At 36.5% G+C, this 16,531-nt stretch overlaps 1 protein-coding gene across 10 annotated transcripts in view; it reads right to left on the reverse strand.

The window, feature by feature from the left end:
- LOC105492828 (PHD finger protein 20 like 1) overlaps window positions 1-16,531 on the reverse strand; it is an 80,698-nt gene that overhangs the window by 18,477 nt on the left and 45,690 nt on the right. For all 10 annotated transcript variants that reach the window (XR_011606725.1, XM_024796329.2, XM_011760097.3 and 7 more), the window contains 4 exons: window positions 13,252-13,308; window positions 11,937-12,044; window positions 4,644-4,808; window positions 315-496 (listed from right to left, as the gene is read on the reverse strand). Coding sequence is in view for 9 of the 10 variants with exons in the window: in XM_024796329.2 (XP_024652097.1) it covers window positions 315-496; window positions 4,644-4,808; window positions 11,937-12,044; window positions 13,252-13,308 (512 nt within the window). In the remaining variant the exon portion in view is untranslated. The remainder of the gene's footprint in view (window positions 1-314; window positions 497-4,643; window positions 4,809-11,936; window positions 12,045-13,251; window positions 13,309-16,531) is intronic.

The following is a 16,531-nucleotide window of genomic DNA, read 5'->3' on the forward strand; positions in this document are numbered from 1 at the left end:
ACTCTAAATTGTTAATTATTATAATAATTACACGAATGCAGATGAGAAAGAGAAAGGTTGATGTAGCCTGCCCATTTGTGTGAGGGCTTACTGCCCTAATCATTCTAAAGAGTTTCAGCTTGAAGGCACTGAACTACGTACCCTAGAAAAGAAAGAGAGCTGCTAAAATAAGAACATTGTCTACTTTACTTAATGAGGAAATCTCCTAATTATTACTATGGTTAGTAAAGAAAGAAAACACCGTGATGCATTTGCTGAGCACCTGAAACAACTAACTCATTATTATATATAGGGAAGAGAGGTTAACCAATTACCTGGATCATGAAACCATTCTCCTCATCCATCTCACAAATACATCGCACAATTTCATTAAGAGCATCATCTTCATCCTGAGATTCCTCAAAATTGGTTGAATCAAAGTCCTGATTGTATTCATCCCCACTCAGAAGCAAACTCTCCGTTGAAGAATCATCTAGGAAGTCTACATCTGATAAGTCTAGAATATATATAAAAAGTATACTCAGTGCAACTTTTCTATTTTCATGTTATTTTTCATAAAGAAAGGAGCTACGAGAAGTGATCATAAGCTATTAAACATTTTAAAAGGGGGAGCAAACAAAATACTGTACTGTACTTGTCTCTGGACATGGAAAGAAAAGATTTTTGAAGCTTAGGTATATGACTGCTTTACATCTTATAGTATACACTATTATAAGTAACTCAAAGTATCTTTTAGACTTCATGCTTACAGAATTTATGGCTAAGGCTGATGTCAATAATTTAAATTTGCATAGTTTCCATATACTTTCACAAACATTATCCCTTCTGACCCTCATAAAAACCCTGGGTTGTCCCCTTGTGATTTCATACTATCAGTGTGACACCACTGTCCATGGATCTGGGGACAGGTATGTGTAGTAAGCCTCCATTACCCAGCACAAGTTGGCTCTAGCACACCACTGATTCTTCATTCTTTTTTCTTATTTTTTTGATTAATAAAGTGCTTTTTGAAAAATCACTAAAAAAAAAAAAAAACAACTCTGGATCATAAAGAGGACAGGTTTTATTATTCGTACCATAAACAACTTCAGAGAGGTAAAGGAGCTTGCCTAGGGTCTAAAATCAACAATACCATATTGACAGTATCAGTAGCATCAACTACTATAGCACTTAGTAAGCACACAGTGCTATATTAAGCACTTTAAACATAGGATATATAACTTGCCTGGGAAACGGAGCCATTGAGCAGGAAAACCAACTGAATACCAGGAATGCCTGATTCTCAAGCCTGTGTTCTTAATCACTTTACCAGTATTTCTTAAAACCAGAACCGTGAGTTCCCCAAGGGATTTTTAAAATGTATTAATTTTGTTTTGGTAAAAATATTCTTTTAAATTAAGCATATTCTAGAAACTAGACTATACGGATGACTACTACACACAACGCAATTTTCATGCCTGGTTTTGGGCGTGTGTGTATAACAGTGTCAATGCCAAAGCCTACCGTTTTGCTCAGGTTACTGAGGAAATGGAAATTGAGACAGACATGGGGGAATCTTTATTTATAACAAAGGAAAAGAAATGATGGAACATTAAAATTTTTGCAGTAGTGTGGATGGAGAAATGTTAGGAAAACTGAATCATGAGACACAGAACATCGTATAATGCTGTGTGAGCTCCTGACAGAGGCTAATCAGCAGAGCACCTTCCTACCTCACACCCTACCCCCCAGCCACATTCTGAGTTATCCCTTCACCTGCTTATCATCTGTCTCCTCTTACTAGAATATCAGGATCCGTAACAGGAAGAACTTTGCATTGTTGAATTCTACATCCCCAGTGATTAGAATGAGGCCTGATATATAATATAGCCACTCCAGAATGTTTGTAGAAGAACTAAGGAGAGAGTCAGAGAGAGAACATCTTCTTTTCAGACTGAATCAGATTGGACTGAAGTTGAACAGATTTGAACTTTAAAAATTCAAGCTATTTATACTTTACATATTCATGTGACTTAGTGTTTCCTCTATCAGCTTCTAATCTTGTTTACTTTTTTCTTGTTTCAATGTTTTTGAATGCTTTGTTATTGATTAATGTTTTATAGAAAAATATAGTTTTCTTCTCGTTGAAGTCACAGGGACATATGGAAGGAAGGTCAGCAGAAATAAATAGAGAAATATCTGAAAATATTAATGGAGCTAGTAAATCAACTAGATACGGAAAATCGAATATGAACAGTGTAACTTGTTTTAAAAGAACCTAAAGAGGAAACTTTCAACCATCCATAATGTTGCTGGCTTTAATCCAAATTTTCTTTTGGGCTTTCTCAAGTACAAGTTCATTAGAATGTGGATAAAACTGTTTCAAACACTGTCATAGCATATAAACAGTATTAAATGGGCCGGGCACAGTGGCTCACACCTGCAATCCCAGCACTTTGGGAGGCCGTGGTGAGAGGATCATTTTAAGTTAGGAGTCTGAGACCAGCCTGAACAACAAAGCAAGACCTCATTTCTACAAAAGCAAAAATAATTTGCTAGGCATGATGACCTGTGCTGGTAGTCCTAGCTACTCAGGAGGCTGAGGCCAGAGGATTGCTTGAGCCAAGGAGTTTGAGGCTGCAATGAACTGTGATCACACCACAGTATTTCAGCCTAGGCAACAGAGCAAGACCTTGCCTCAAAAAATATATATAAAATAAATAAATAAAATAAAAATTAATTTGAAATTATATCATTAAAAGGAATTACTATATCTCACATATACTTGCATGGCAAAGATTACCAGGTTTTATGGTGTTAGCAAGCAAATTTATCATATTCTCCAGAAAATCTAGTTTGAATAACTCCCAAGCACTAAACATATGCTTAGCTGAGGTTTGGAAGTTGAGTAAAATGGATGATAGAGCTCAAAGTTATATAAGAAGCAAATAAAAGTTCCCCCTTACACTTAAATAGCCACCTAGACCATGGCTCCAATTGAGGGGCCACAAGAACAGCTGTTGCCTTCCAACAAGTACCCCTTAAACTGTCATTGCTATTTCCTGAGACAGCATTTTGCAAGTATGGTTCCCCAATTAGCAACATTATCACCACCTGGGAACTTGTTGGAAATCAGAAATTCTGAGGGTAAGGCCCAGAAATGTGTTTTAACACCTTCTCTGGGCAGTTCTGAAACATGCTAACATTTGAGAACTTCTGGCCTAAGACCTTACTAACATTCCTTTTCTTTCTCCTGATTCCGTACTTGATCATAAGGGCAGGGCAGAGATTAAGAAGAACAGAGAGTACATATCTATGGCTCTATTTATGCTCTTTCAAGGGTTCTCGTTTCAGCACCACAGCTAGCCTAGATATAACCCCTATTCTCCATCTCTCTATAGCAAGAGATAATCTTCAGATCTTGATGATTCACAGTAAAGGTGTTCTTGACGTAATTATCGACCTCTGCTTCTCCACAGAATCACCTAGAAGTTGTATCTTGCCAGGATCCTTCCAGAAATCTCATTCAATTGTGCCTCATGGTAGGATCCACGATCAATATAGTTTAAAAGCACCACAGCAATGATTGTAAGGTCCATCTGGGGTGAAGAACCACTGAACCATGGGAAAAAGCAGACTTGTATTTGCTGGAAAAGAGTGGTGGTAACTTCTTTTTAATCCCCTCCCATACCTCAAGCTTTTAAAAATATAATCTCACAAGTGTCATGTGCTATAAAGGAAAGAAAATGTTTTCTCCATAATGAGCCACGGAGGACTTAGACCTGGAAGCAAACGCTGCAAAAGAAAATATTTAACCTAGTATCCACCATCAAGGGCAGTCAGAAGAAAGAAAAAGGGAGGAAGTGAGCACACTCATAAGGATCCTAAGTTGTACTTATGCTGAAGGCCCCGTCCCTTATTCCTCACTCTGACTCTGGTCACTATTAGAGCTCTACTCTTATGCCACAGCCCTCAATGTCTAGAGCTGGGATCTCTCTTCCTATTGCTTACAATATTGGAAGCAAGGTAAGAATATTCAACACTTTCCACTGTCAGGACTGGACCTGCAGGAAAGTAACAGATTTGAACTCCAGTGCTCCCTTCACTGCTGACGTGGCCTTCTGACTACCTAACGGCACTTAGTTCCTGCCTGTATTTAAATCACTTGTCTGACTACATCCCAGGACTTTGGTTACAGATGTATCTGACCAGGAATTCAAAGTATACTTTTAAGATTACCATAAATATTTATTTTAAAAAAGCCTTATCTATGGAGTTAAGACAGACCTTGGTTAGAGTCTTAATTCTAACACTACCTAAGCCGAAAAGTTACCCTGTAAGTTTCGGCTTGTTTATATATCAAATGTGAATAATACCTACTCTGTAAGTTGATAGTAAAGAACATAAAAATATATGTACAAAAACCTACAGAAGTATATACACTAGTAATATTTTCCTTATAACTCTCTTTTCCACCAATAAGTATAAAGCCAATTTAACTTTATATAAATTAAAAAGTAGCTCAAATTTCTCCCATCAAGACTTTCATATTAGTTTAGCTAACAACTTTTTAACTCATGTGCCCTTAACAGAGTATGTTTTATTCTCAGTTACACATTTAGGAATTGTAAGTCTTGTTTTAATCATCACATAGTTACACATACTTTCACCACTAAGATCAACGGACAGAATTGCCCTTGGGTACTGATAGGTTGTAGTTTTCTCCATAAACATGCTTCGTGGAGCCAGAGAACTCCCAGAAGATCGAGTTAGTGGAGAAGAGCACCTTTCCAAAAATTCGAGGGAACTGTCTTCATAGTCTGAATAGTCTGCAACATAAGATACAGAAAGAAATATTAATAAAGTGTCAGATAATTAAGGTCACTATAAAAATAACAAAAGTCATGTTTCAGGATACGTCAAATAATCATGCTACTACTTTCACTTCTCATCCATGAAAAGCTACATATGTATCTGATGAACTGGGTTTAGCAAGAACAATTGGGAAACAAATATACCCCAGACAATATATGCATAGTAGAGGGCACCAGGTTCTAACTGATACCGGTAAACTTTTGTGAAGTAGTACAGAGGTGAAAAAGGATTATTTCTACATTTTCTCTCCATTATAATCACAACTGTGTCTGCAGTAAAATATGCAAGATGACAACACATGGACACATGGGGAAGAACAACACACACTGGGCCTGTGGGAAGTTGGGGAGAGAATCAGCAAGAATAGCTAATGCATGCTGGGCTTAACACCCAGGTGATGGGTTGATCTGTGCAGCAAACCACCATGGCACATGTTTACCTGTATAACAAACCCGCACATCCTGCACATGCACCCCAGAACTTATTCGGTTGGTGCAAAAGTAATTGAGGTACTTTTGCACCAACCTAATAAAAGTTGAAGAGAAAAAAGATATGCAAGATGGAAATTAACCTTTTTCTTCCTCACAATTCGTAAAGAGGTTCTCCTGATGCCTGGCACACCAATTACATAGTGATAATCTGATCAATATATTTTTCAAGTAAAAAATCTCTGAAGGTAATTAGTCCTGGAAGAACTCTGTAAAAATTCTGTTTTTCTCTGTTTTGGAATGAGTCCCACAGATGTTTGCAAGGGGAAAGGCCACATGCAGCCTACTGGAGAGTTGAGGGTATAGTGAGGAAAGGAAAAAAGGAGGTGGGGGTGTGATTCCAGGCATGTGGGAAGGCTCTGAAGCTGAAGAGTGCATGCCACATTTGGCAAGCTGTAAGACTGGCTGGAACACAGTGAATAAGGGGGAAACAAAGCTAGAGTGACAGGAGCCAGAATAGCTTTTTAAAAAAAGTTTTAGCTTAATGCAATAAAAAGTCATCCAATGCTTGTGTGGAGAAGGAGCAAGATGTGACAGTTCCATTTCTGGAGGATCACTCTAGCTGTGGAATGGAGAATGGAGTGCAGGAAGGCACACATAGAAGTGGGGGGATGGTTCAGAGGCTACAGCAGTAGTCCAGACAAGAAATGCTGGTGGCTCGGTACTTAGGTGATGGCAACTAAGGAGAAGTTTTCAAGGAAGATGGAGTGCTATTATAGACTAGAGGCCAAAAGCTAAGATGGCATTATCATGATTGATTCCTAGGTTTTTGCTTGAGCAACCAGGCAATGAAAGTGGGTCCGAGATGGGGCTGAAGAGGAAATGCGAGGTGGAGAAACCAGAGAAGAAACAGAAATTTAGAGGAGGGCTCTGTAAGATGGGGTATCTTACACATCATCTACATGAACCTTAAGATGTGGGAAAGGGGAATGGCAGTGGTGAGAAATGCCAGAAGAAGAAGAGAAAAGCAGACATTCCCTCCACTTTAATAGAGACAAAGAAGATGAATATTTTCATGTAAGCACACAGATGTGGTGGACAGAGTATGAGCAAGTTCCCACCTGATGATGTCTGTCTCCTCAACTCTGTGAGGAAAATGATGTCAAGTGAGGCAGGTTAAGGAATACATGAGAGGTAGAAATGAGAGGTGGAAACAAGTGGTAAAAAGGAAAGACAGAGAGTGGAAAAATGAGCTTATAAGAGAAGTACTGGTCTGTACTAAGTATCCATTTGAAGTTGGCAGTTGTGGGAGGCAGAACAGTCTGCCAAAAATGTCTATGTCCTAAACTCTAGAACCTTTAAATGGGCTAAGCTATGTGGAAAAGTGGAATTAAGGTTGCTAATTGGCTGATCTTACAACAGGGAGAGTACCTTGGATTATAGAGTGGGCCCAATGTAATGGTGAGTGTCCTTAAAAGTGAAAAGATGGAGACAGAAGAGACAATGTGAGAGTGAAACACTATAAGAAAGACTGGACCATTTGCTGACTTTGAAGATGGGAGCAGGACAAGGGCCAAGAAATGCAGAAGCCTCTGGAAGCTAGAAGAGGCAAAAAAAACAGACTGTCCCTGAGAGCCTCCAGAGAAAAATGGAGCCCTGCTGATACCTTGGTTTTAACCCAGAGAGATCCATTTTGGACTTCTGACCTCCAGAATCTTAAGATAATGAATACGTATTTTTTTAAACCACTGATGTGCAGTAATTTGCAACAGCAGCAATGGGAAACTTACACTCGTCATCATAAATACCACAGAATAACCAACACTGATTGAGGGCTCTCCATGTGCCAAACACAATTTTCAGTTCTTTATGTGTATTAACTCTTTTAATCCTCACAAGCATCTAATGAGGGAAGTAGGACTGCTAGTAAAGAACTGAGGCAGGACAGATCAACTAAATTGCCCAAGAATATACAACTATCAATGGCAAAGCCAACATTCAAACCCAGGCAGTCTGACTATGGAAGCTGCACTATTAACGAACAAGTGATATCAGTGTATTTAAACATTTAAAGTGTGTACAAGCTGGCAAGCTTGTTAAAACCCAGATTCCTGGGCCTCATCTCCAGTACACTGGGAATGAAACACTCCCAGATAATGCTGATGCTGTCAGATTATAGCAGTCTTTGGGCAGCACTACGCCATTCTGACTCCGGTGGCCTCACCGTAACCGCAGTTTGCCCAACACCATATTACTTAGGCCCAGACATGGAAAGGGCATTTATTAAATGCTAGGTACTTTATCAAGTACTTTACAATGATTACTTTATTTAATTTGAATAATAAATCTATGCAGTAAAACAACAATTACCATTTATTTTAGAAGAAAAGAAATTGGGATGTAGAGAATTTAAATAACCTGCCAAAGGTCACTTAGCTATAGTGTTATGGGCAGGATTTGAATCCCTATACTAAACCTTCAAGGCTGCCTTCTTATCAGCTCCATTCTATGTTGCCCTTTCAGCAAAAGTAAAAGTAGAAGCAGAATCTGACTGTAAAAATAATGAAAGAAATCTCAATTTTGTGCTAAAATAAAACATGGCTGATATTTAATAGGTTTCATTAACAAATGAATAAAACTTGGCATTCCGCACCCTGTCTGTATTCCCCACTCCAATTCCCTCTGGCTATTATGAATAAAAGTCTGTTATGCTTCAAGGCTTAGATCAGAAGTGGTCTCCTACATAAAGCCCCTTCCTTGATGTGTCAGCTTTTCTAGCTTAAATGTTTATCTTGGACCACTCTTGCCACAAATATCAGACTTTCTGGTAGAGATTTATGTACACTTATCACTCTTACAATATACTTCAATGACTTACAAACTCCTTGAAGGGATCTTTTTTACTACGCAATGCTTTCAAGTCTCTTTTCACTTCTAACTCTATTTCTTTTCAATCTCTGTATGCCTTCAGTATCCTTATATTTACAGATAGATGAAAGACAGATGAAGTGATTTGCTCAAAGTAGAAAGCTAAAAACTGGCAAAGATGTCACTCTTAAATTCCAACATGGTGACTTCTCATACACACGAATTAAACACAATGTTGGTATTATGTCTTGTAAACCAATTCTGTTAATCAAAACATATCTTAACCTACTACCTCATAAAATAATAAAACAACTAATCTAAATTATTATTTAGCATAACTGCATTAAAATAACAGATAAGAACAAGAACTTAGTATGCCAACAACAAGTAAAAACTTGTTGAAGAGAAGAATACACAGTTTGATAAACAGTATTTCAGGTATTAATAACATAGCATGGTGGTTAAAGTTAAGAATTCAGACTTGTAAGTCAGACTGCTTGGATTTGAAATGAATCTGCTTTTCACCACTTGCTAGCTATGAGAGCTGGAGAGCTCTCTTTCTCACTCTCTCTAACTGTTGGTAAAATGAACATAACAAGGCCGGGCGCGGTGGCTCAAGCCTGTAATCCCTGCACTTTGGGAGGCCGAGACAGGCGGATCACGAGGTCAGGAGATCGAAACCATCCTGGCTAACACGGTGAAACGCCGTCTCTATTAAGAAATACAAAAAACTAGCCGGGCGAGGTGGCGGGCGCCTGTAGTCCCAGCTACTCGGGAGGCTGAGGCCGGAGAATGGCGTGAACCCGGGAGGCGGAGCTTGCAGTGAGCTGAGATCCGGCCACTGCACTCCAGCCTGGGCGACAGAGCGAGACTCCGTCTCAAAAAAAAAAAAAAAAAAAGAACATAACAGATCCTACTGTAAAGGGTTAATATGAGGATTAAATGAAGTACTAATATTTATAAAATGCTTAGTTTGGGGTACATAAGGTACCAGCAGGATATATAAAATAATGTTGAGTGGTAAATAAAAGAAATAATTTTGAAACTCCCTCATGGTGCTAACTATAGACTAAAAAACACACTAGAAGCCTCATACAGTAATAATGTCAATTCTTTAACATTAAGACGTCTTTAAAATTTCAAAGTTACTTAAAATCCTGTATTTCCTGCTTAAAGACCACTCTTCTAATTTAACCATCTGGGGGAAAATGCTATTTCTAAGATAAAGTAAATAGCTCAGAATAAATTCTCCTCAAATGCAGTAATTAATTACAAGGATGACAGTGATGACCAAACTCAACACCTGCTGTTGATAAATAGCAATGTTTTTGTGCATCTTACCAGGACTCTATTTACAAAGTTAAGGTTTTCATTTGTAAGCTTCATTTTAAAATGTCAACAAATATATAAGGTTTTCTTTTTCATTAAAAAATAAAAATATATACCATTTAAAGTATGTTTTAATGCTCTTTGTAAAGGGTTACCATAGTTAAGGGCTGGTCACAATTCTAAGGTGCAGTTTTTTTGGCCATTTTTCTTCTATTCATCCTAATTGCTCTTCCTTCTCTCAAGTTACAATTTCCTGCCTTCTCCTAAGCTCTAGCCCTCATTGTGCTGCCAAGTGTAGCCCCCTTCTTATTTTGTTTTGTATCAGCCCCTGTTATCTTTTTCCCCACTTTCACAGGTATTTTGTATATAAGATTCTGCGTCTGCTACTAAATATTAGAACAGACCACGGTTTACTGCTGTGCCATAAGATGACTTGAAATAGCTGGCCATTCCTGCACTGACAATGCAGGTCTCCATTGGAACCCCTAAGCTAGGCAAATCCCTCAGAGCCTTTGGTCAGGTGGGAGTTCATCTGGAAGTTTTATTTGCAGCCTGAGTTTCTCATTTCTGTATTGTGACATACTGTTCACAGGAGGGTATTCAGTCATCAAATGAGTTCACAGTGAATAGTTTTTGTTTACTAAACTCTGGAGTTTCCTACCTCTACATCACTTCTAGTTTGAATTCCACAGTTATATACGAAGAGGTGATGGAGAAGTGGGCAGAAGGGAAGGGAGTGAGGAGCAAGGCACACATAGAAGTGCCCGGAAATGTTCAAGACTCTTTGGAAAGCGGTTTCAAGCTTATGAACCCCATTTTGATCCTGTACCTTCAAATTTACTCTGGCAGCTTTAGAATTTGAGAATGTGAAAACTTCACACTCTGTGGGAAAATTGAATGTTTTCTGGACTATGGAGAGAGTTAAAATCTGAAGAATTTACTAACAATGATTACCAACCACAAAACTGCCCAGTTGGATATGTATTTTTTAAAACTGTTTTTATTAAATGTCTCATAAATACAAAAAATGGGTATGACACAAAGAATATCAATAGCACAAAACACTTAGGTACTGATCACGCAGTTTAAGGGAGTATCATCATTTTTGAAGGTCCCTTTGCGTCATTTTCCAGTTTGAACTGATAACGCCCCTTCCCCACCTTAGAGGCAACCACTATCCTGAATTTTTGTTCATCATTCTCTTGTTTTTCTTTCTGCTTTTCCCATATACAGTCGAATCTCTTAAAAATATAGTTTTATAACTTTTTTATCTTTACATAAATGAAACATTGTTTTCTTCAGTTACTTGGTTTTTAGCTTACCATTTTGTTCCCGTGATTCTGTTGCTGTAATTCATTTATTTACTCCACTGAAGGAATGCATGACTTTTGATGGAGAGCTGGGCTGATCCCAGTGCTGCTGTGAACACTCTCATATTTGATGCACCGTGTGAGTTTCCTCAGAGGTTTTTAGGCCACATGGAACACACATCGTCACCTTACTCCCTGGTCCCCATCTGTTTCCCACAGTAGATGTGCAGTTGCCTTCATTTCCTTAGCAACATCTGTTATTATCTACTTGGTCAGTTGTGCCAATACAGCATGTATGAAACAGATTTCACTATGTTTTAACAACTGAGTTTCATCTAATTTTCTGATAAAATTTTGCATATCAATCCTCTGTGGTCATATCCTTTTAACACATTGTTAGATTTAATTTCATAACATTTATTTATGGATTTTGGATCTATATCCCTAAGAAAGAGTGTGTGGCTGGCTTTCCCATATTATTCTCTCCTGATTTTGATAGCAAAGTTATTTAAATCATTTAAAATACATTTAGAGTTGTGTTCGTTCCTAGGGGTGCCATAAGAAAGTACCATAAATTTAGTGGCTTAAAACAACAGAAATTTATTTACTCAAAGTTCTGAAGGCTGGAAGTCCAAAATCAGGGCTTGACAGGGAAGTGCTCCCTCTGGAAGCCCCTGGGCCAAACCTTTCCTTGCCTCTTGCAACTTCTGGTTCCTCTGGGTCCTTGGCTTGGGGCTGCACTCCTCTGATTTCTGCTCCATTTTCACATGGCCTTTGCTGATACCAAATTCTGTTGGTTTCTCAAATTCTTCTAAAAATATCTATTTCACTCTCATCCTTGAAAGCTAATTTAAGGAATTCTACAATTCTAGACTGAGAATAATTACTTGAGCATGCTAAAGGGTGCTTGGTCAGGGCATCAAGTCTACTATAATGCTGGAAGGAAAAGTGTCTAATCAGTTGCAACAATTAATGTATAGGCCACAGAGTAGTATATTTTTGAAATTTCATGTAAAGAAAAGCTACAGGAACTTTTCAGTTCTCAACATGGGGATCTTGTCATGACTCCATTTTGTAAAAGAAAAGGGGAATCAAAGGAAACTTCGAATTTTTTAAAAAATGGGAATAACCATCTCAGTGTACTTACCATGCTGCTTAGATTTCTTTTTCTTTTTTTTCTTCTTCTTCTGTTTTGGTTTGTAGTGATCTTTGTCTCTCTTCTCTCTTCTTTCCTTATCCTTTTCTTTTCTCTTACCTAAAAGATAATAGCGAATACTTCAGCAATCACGACTGATCCTGAGTTGTTCCTTTGTGGTTAACCTAAAAGCAGCATTTATGTTTTAATCAGCTATTCCAGTCACCTGCCCAGAGTGGATGGGTTCAATTAAACTGTTCATGTCATGACTCTGGAAGTCCTGATAAGCTTATTGGACTATAAGGGGGATCTTCATTAGCAGTGCTGAGAAATCCCAACTCCTGATACCTTAAAGTTAACACAGACAGTAGTTAAAACCTTTCAATGAGTAATATTCTCAATTTTCTGATGTGGTAAGTAGTTAAACTCCATAATTTACAAAGGACCTGAATGAAGAGACTCAGCATTTCCACATATAATTTAATGAGAGAATAAATTAGGAGATTAAAAAAAAAACAAAAAATCTGATGGACTTTTTGCTTTGGATAAGCTTTAAAAAATAATTAAACCAATTTATAAACAACTCCTCCAGTCTTTATTTACATTCTCTGTGTGTTTAACAATGAAGGCTAAGAACATGAGGAAAAAAATGTATTTCATTAAACTAATTTTTCCAAAATTGTAAAGCATTCTTTTCCCTAATCATATGTACTTAAAAAAATAAATATTAGAGCAGTATCCTACATTTCAAATTAAATCATCACACATATCCTACTAGCTATTGCTCCAACTCACAATGGTTTAGCCTATAATTTATCAAACATATTTGACCAACTTTCAGTGATTCATGCTCCAGTTAACTAATCTACAGAATATTTAAGACTATCACCCATTATTTTGTGACATTTAGTCATTACAGCACAGAAAATAGAAAATATAGCAGAAAACTCAATAACATTTTTTTAAAGTATAATGAAGAAGAAACTGTGAAAAAATTACTATTTTAATCTATTCATTCTCTAAAGTCTCAACAATATTAAATCGAGGTCTATTTTTGAATAGCCATAATTTTGACTAGGGATGATCATAAACACCAAAGTTCCTTCAGAGAAAGCAAGAGACTCTCTTGATAAAAAAGTTACATATAAAACAAGATATGTGTTTAATAAGTCACGTATCTGGAGCTGACTAACACTAGTAAGAACTAAAACAGATGATCACTTACACCTAAGGAAGCATTAACTGGTAAAGAGTAAGGGGCAGACTATGTCCTCCCTCTCTGTCAAGCTTTATAGTCTTTTGCTTAAAGATTACTTTCTGTTCATACCAAATGCTGTTGAGCTTTTTTCTTCCAATTTCACTTTTTTTTCAGTTTTCGATATTCCTGTGGGTTAGGGGAAAAATATGTAAGTTTAATCAGAAAAACTTAAAAGTATGGGACAATATTTTACATTACAATTGCTCATAAAACTCTATATAAGACTCTTTTTCTCCTAACGGTCTACATGTTTTACTGCCTGAACTGGTAACAAAGCAGTGAGATTTCTTACCTTAAAAAACAACCAAAACAATAAATTAAATGAGATTTTTGTTATTCAAACTACTTAGGTTCAACTTCTGGTTCCACCACTTACTAGCTTTGCAGCCTTGAGAACATCATTTAATGCCTCTGTACTTCCATTTCCTTATCTGTCAAACAGGAATAAGTCTATATGCCTCATGCAGTCATAAGGATTATGTGAGTCAAAATATGTAAGATGTGTAGTCCCAAGATGGGTAAATATGTAATTTTTTTCATTTTCTCTTTTCTGGTAGGGTAATAATTTGAGACTACACTATTTCCAGAAATAGCATAAATATGAGTCTAACCATAAAGAAAAAGTTAACTGTACTAGGCCATCAGTAAAGGTCTACTCTAGCACCATAGCCTTTGGCAATCCAAAAGATACTGAAATTCATCTGAGTAATAGTTCCAGGCATCATTTCTACTTCTGTGACAGTTATGATATGAATGCTATCTGGATTATCAAAATGAAATATTAAACTCCATATTAAAGTATACTGTTTTTCAACAATCTGTATATATTTTTAAAACTAATATTTAAGCTCTTGTGCCTAAAACAAACTTGTACCTTTGAACTACATCATGAATGCACTGTTAGGTAATGATAATAGTCAAAATAAAACTGTTCTGCAAACCATTTTTGTTCTATATATAAATGTAAAATACAAAGACATACTTACACATTAAAATATTCAATCTCAATAAATATTCCAATAAAACATAGGTAATAATAGTCTAAAATTCATTTTTAAACCAATATTGCCCTTTTAATTACTGTGCAGCTGACACAGGTACATTTAATCAATTCATATTCAACCATTCCCAATGCTAATATCTATTTGTGGCTAGTGTTAATCTAAGAAAAATACTACAGTGCATTTAAAATACAATTTTAGTCTACTAAATTATGCTTTAATGTCACCATTTACCAATTTTTTAAGATCATTCTACAACAGTATCAAAAAAGCTGATATTTCACTCATCTTACTTCAAATATTTTCTATCATTTAAACATAACAAAAATATAAAAATACCACTCAAATCAAGTGCCAATAAGGCTCTAGCAAGTTTAAACCTAAATAAGAACACCGATAATCTCCATTTGTTATGACAGAAAAAATGAAAGGGATATCACAGCAAAGAGAAATACAATTAAATTTTCTTATTAGCAAGACTGCTGAACAAATGCATTACTTCTGTTTACTACTTGTTGCACTATTAGAACTTTATAAATTTTATGCAATTTCCTTGAAAACAGTAAAGCATTTACAATGCAAACCATGAGGAATGTGCTTTCCAAATCCTCAGTGGTAGTGCAGATATATTCAGATATATTGCTAACAGTGATCATTGCCTCTTAGGCTCCTACATCTCTGGAGCACTGGATCTCTAGGGAAAAGGTGGAGCAATGATGTTTAGAATCTCCTGGAGTGGGGACAGGGAGTAAGATTAAAGGAACTGCCTTACTAGGCTACTTTTACTGACTGGAATGTGTGCACCCCTTAGGTACTTGACAGACAAATAAAACAGTTATGAACCACCGCACCAGAAACACAGAGATTAACACAGCAGAAGAGATGCAACCAATCCCAGAGTGGGGTCCAGAGAGTGAGTTCTAGATTTAGTTTTTACATGTTCTAGTGGTTTCCAAACCATTCGATTTCATAAATGACAAAATTTCAAAAGTAAAACTGGGGGACTCATAAAGGGTTGTCAATGTTTTACTCAAGTAAGGATATTAAAATAAATATTCGTATATGCAACAGTAGGATTTTAAAAAATACTTACACACAAATAGGAAAACAAAACAGACCATTCCAGAAGTCAACAAGAAAAATAAGTTTAGTTTTACAAGAAGTTCACTATCTCATCCTTATTTTACCACGTGCCAGAATTTGGTAACCAAAGTATCAGAACATTAGTTTGTAGAATAGTAATTTTTAAACTAAATTTCAGCAACAGAACATTTAAAAATATATATATATAGATATATTAAAAATATATATAGATATATAGATATAGATATAGATATATATTATCTGGCAGCTGAATGCAAAATGCAACAACAAAAACCAAAACACAAATGGAGCTACTCTAGTTAAAGTCAGAGAGGCAGATCTCTGAACCATGCCTGCTTGCATACAACTCAAAAACTAGTAATGTAGAGTGATTTCTCAAGCCTCTTCTGGTATGCTAAACATTACAGATTCTTGTGGCTAAAAAGAGAGGCAATCCCTGAGACTCTCCATGGAAACCCCAGGCTCTGTAGAAGCCATGAACATTTGGTATGAGGGTGGAGGCAACAGAGTCTCCAATTGTAGTTTTGTTTTGAACAAATCTGGAAAATAAATTGAAAAACAATTTAAAACAAAAAGACTTTTAAATAGTAAATGTAAAGTTGACGTGAGATGTTGGAATAAAAATGAAGGCCATTTCAAAACCTGCCACAGGCAGACTAGGTAGAACTGACAATATGCTATTTTGCCATACCAACTTAGACCAATCCCAAGACCTACTTCTGTTTTTCACTGGTGATAAAATGTATTATATTAACCAATCCATAATATAATTCATGAACACTCTACAGAAGATTCACTAAGAAGAGTCCAACTATCTTATCTATGATGATAAACCTATACACATGTATTTACTTATATCTACATTTCATTCAAAAACTAAGATGACTTTGAATGACACTGAAGCAAAGCCTAATGCATTTCATCGAATGCTACCCGAAAACTGAGGGGACCTGCTCATGGACATCCTGACGTTACATAAAGGTACACTCTGCATGGCCACGTCAAGCCAACATTCCTATCCATGCTAACTGAGACATGCTGCAATAAAACAGGTAAATGCTCCTTGATTTATTTAGTAATTTGCTAAAAAAAAAAAAAAAAAAAAAAAAAAAAAAAAAAATGTGTTACTAAAGGTATTTCTTTTAATACAAGAGTAACTAAAATGGCTCAAAATTATATTCATACAACCTACTAATCCCAATTTTGTCTTCACAGTGGTTACAAACAATAAAAGTTATCATCTC

Source organism: Macaca nemestrina, chromosome 8 (genome assembly GCF_043159975.1).
Source record: "Macaca nemestrina isolate mMacNem1 chromosome 8, mMacNem.hap1, whole genome shotgun sequence".
In the NCBI taxonomy this organism is placed as follows: Eukaryota; Metazoa; Chordata; class Mammalia; order Primates; family Cercopithecidae; genus Macaca; species Macaca nemestrina.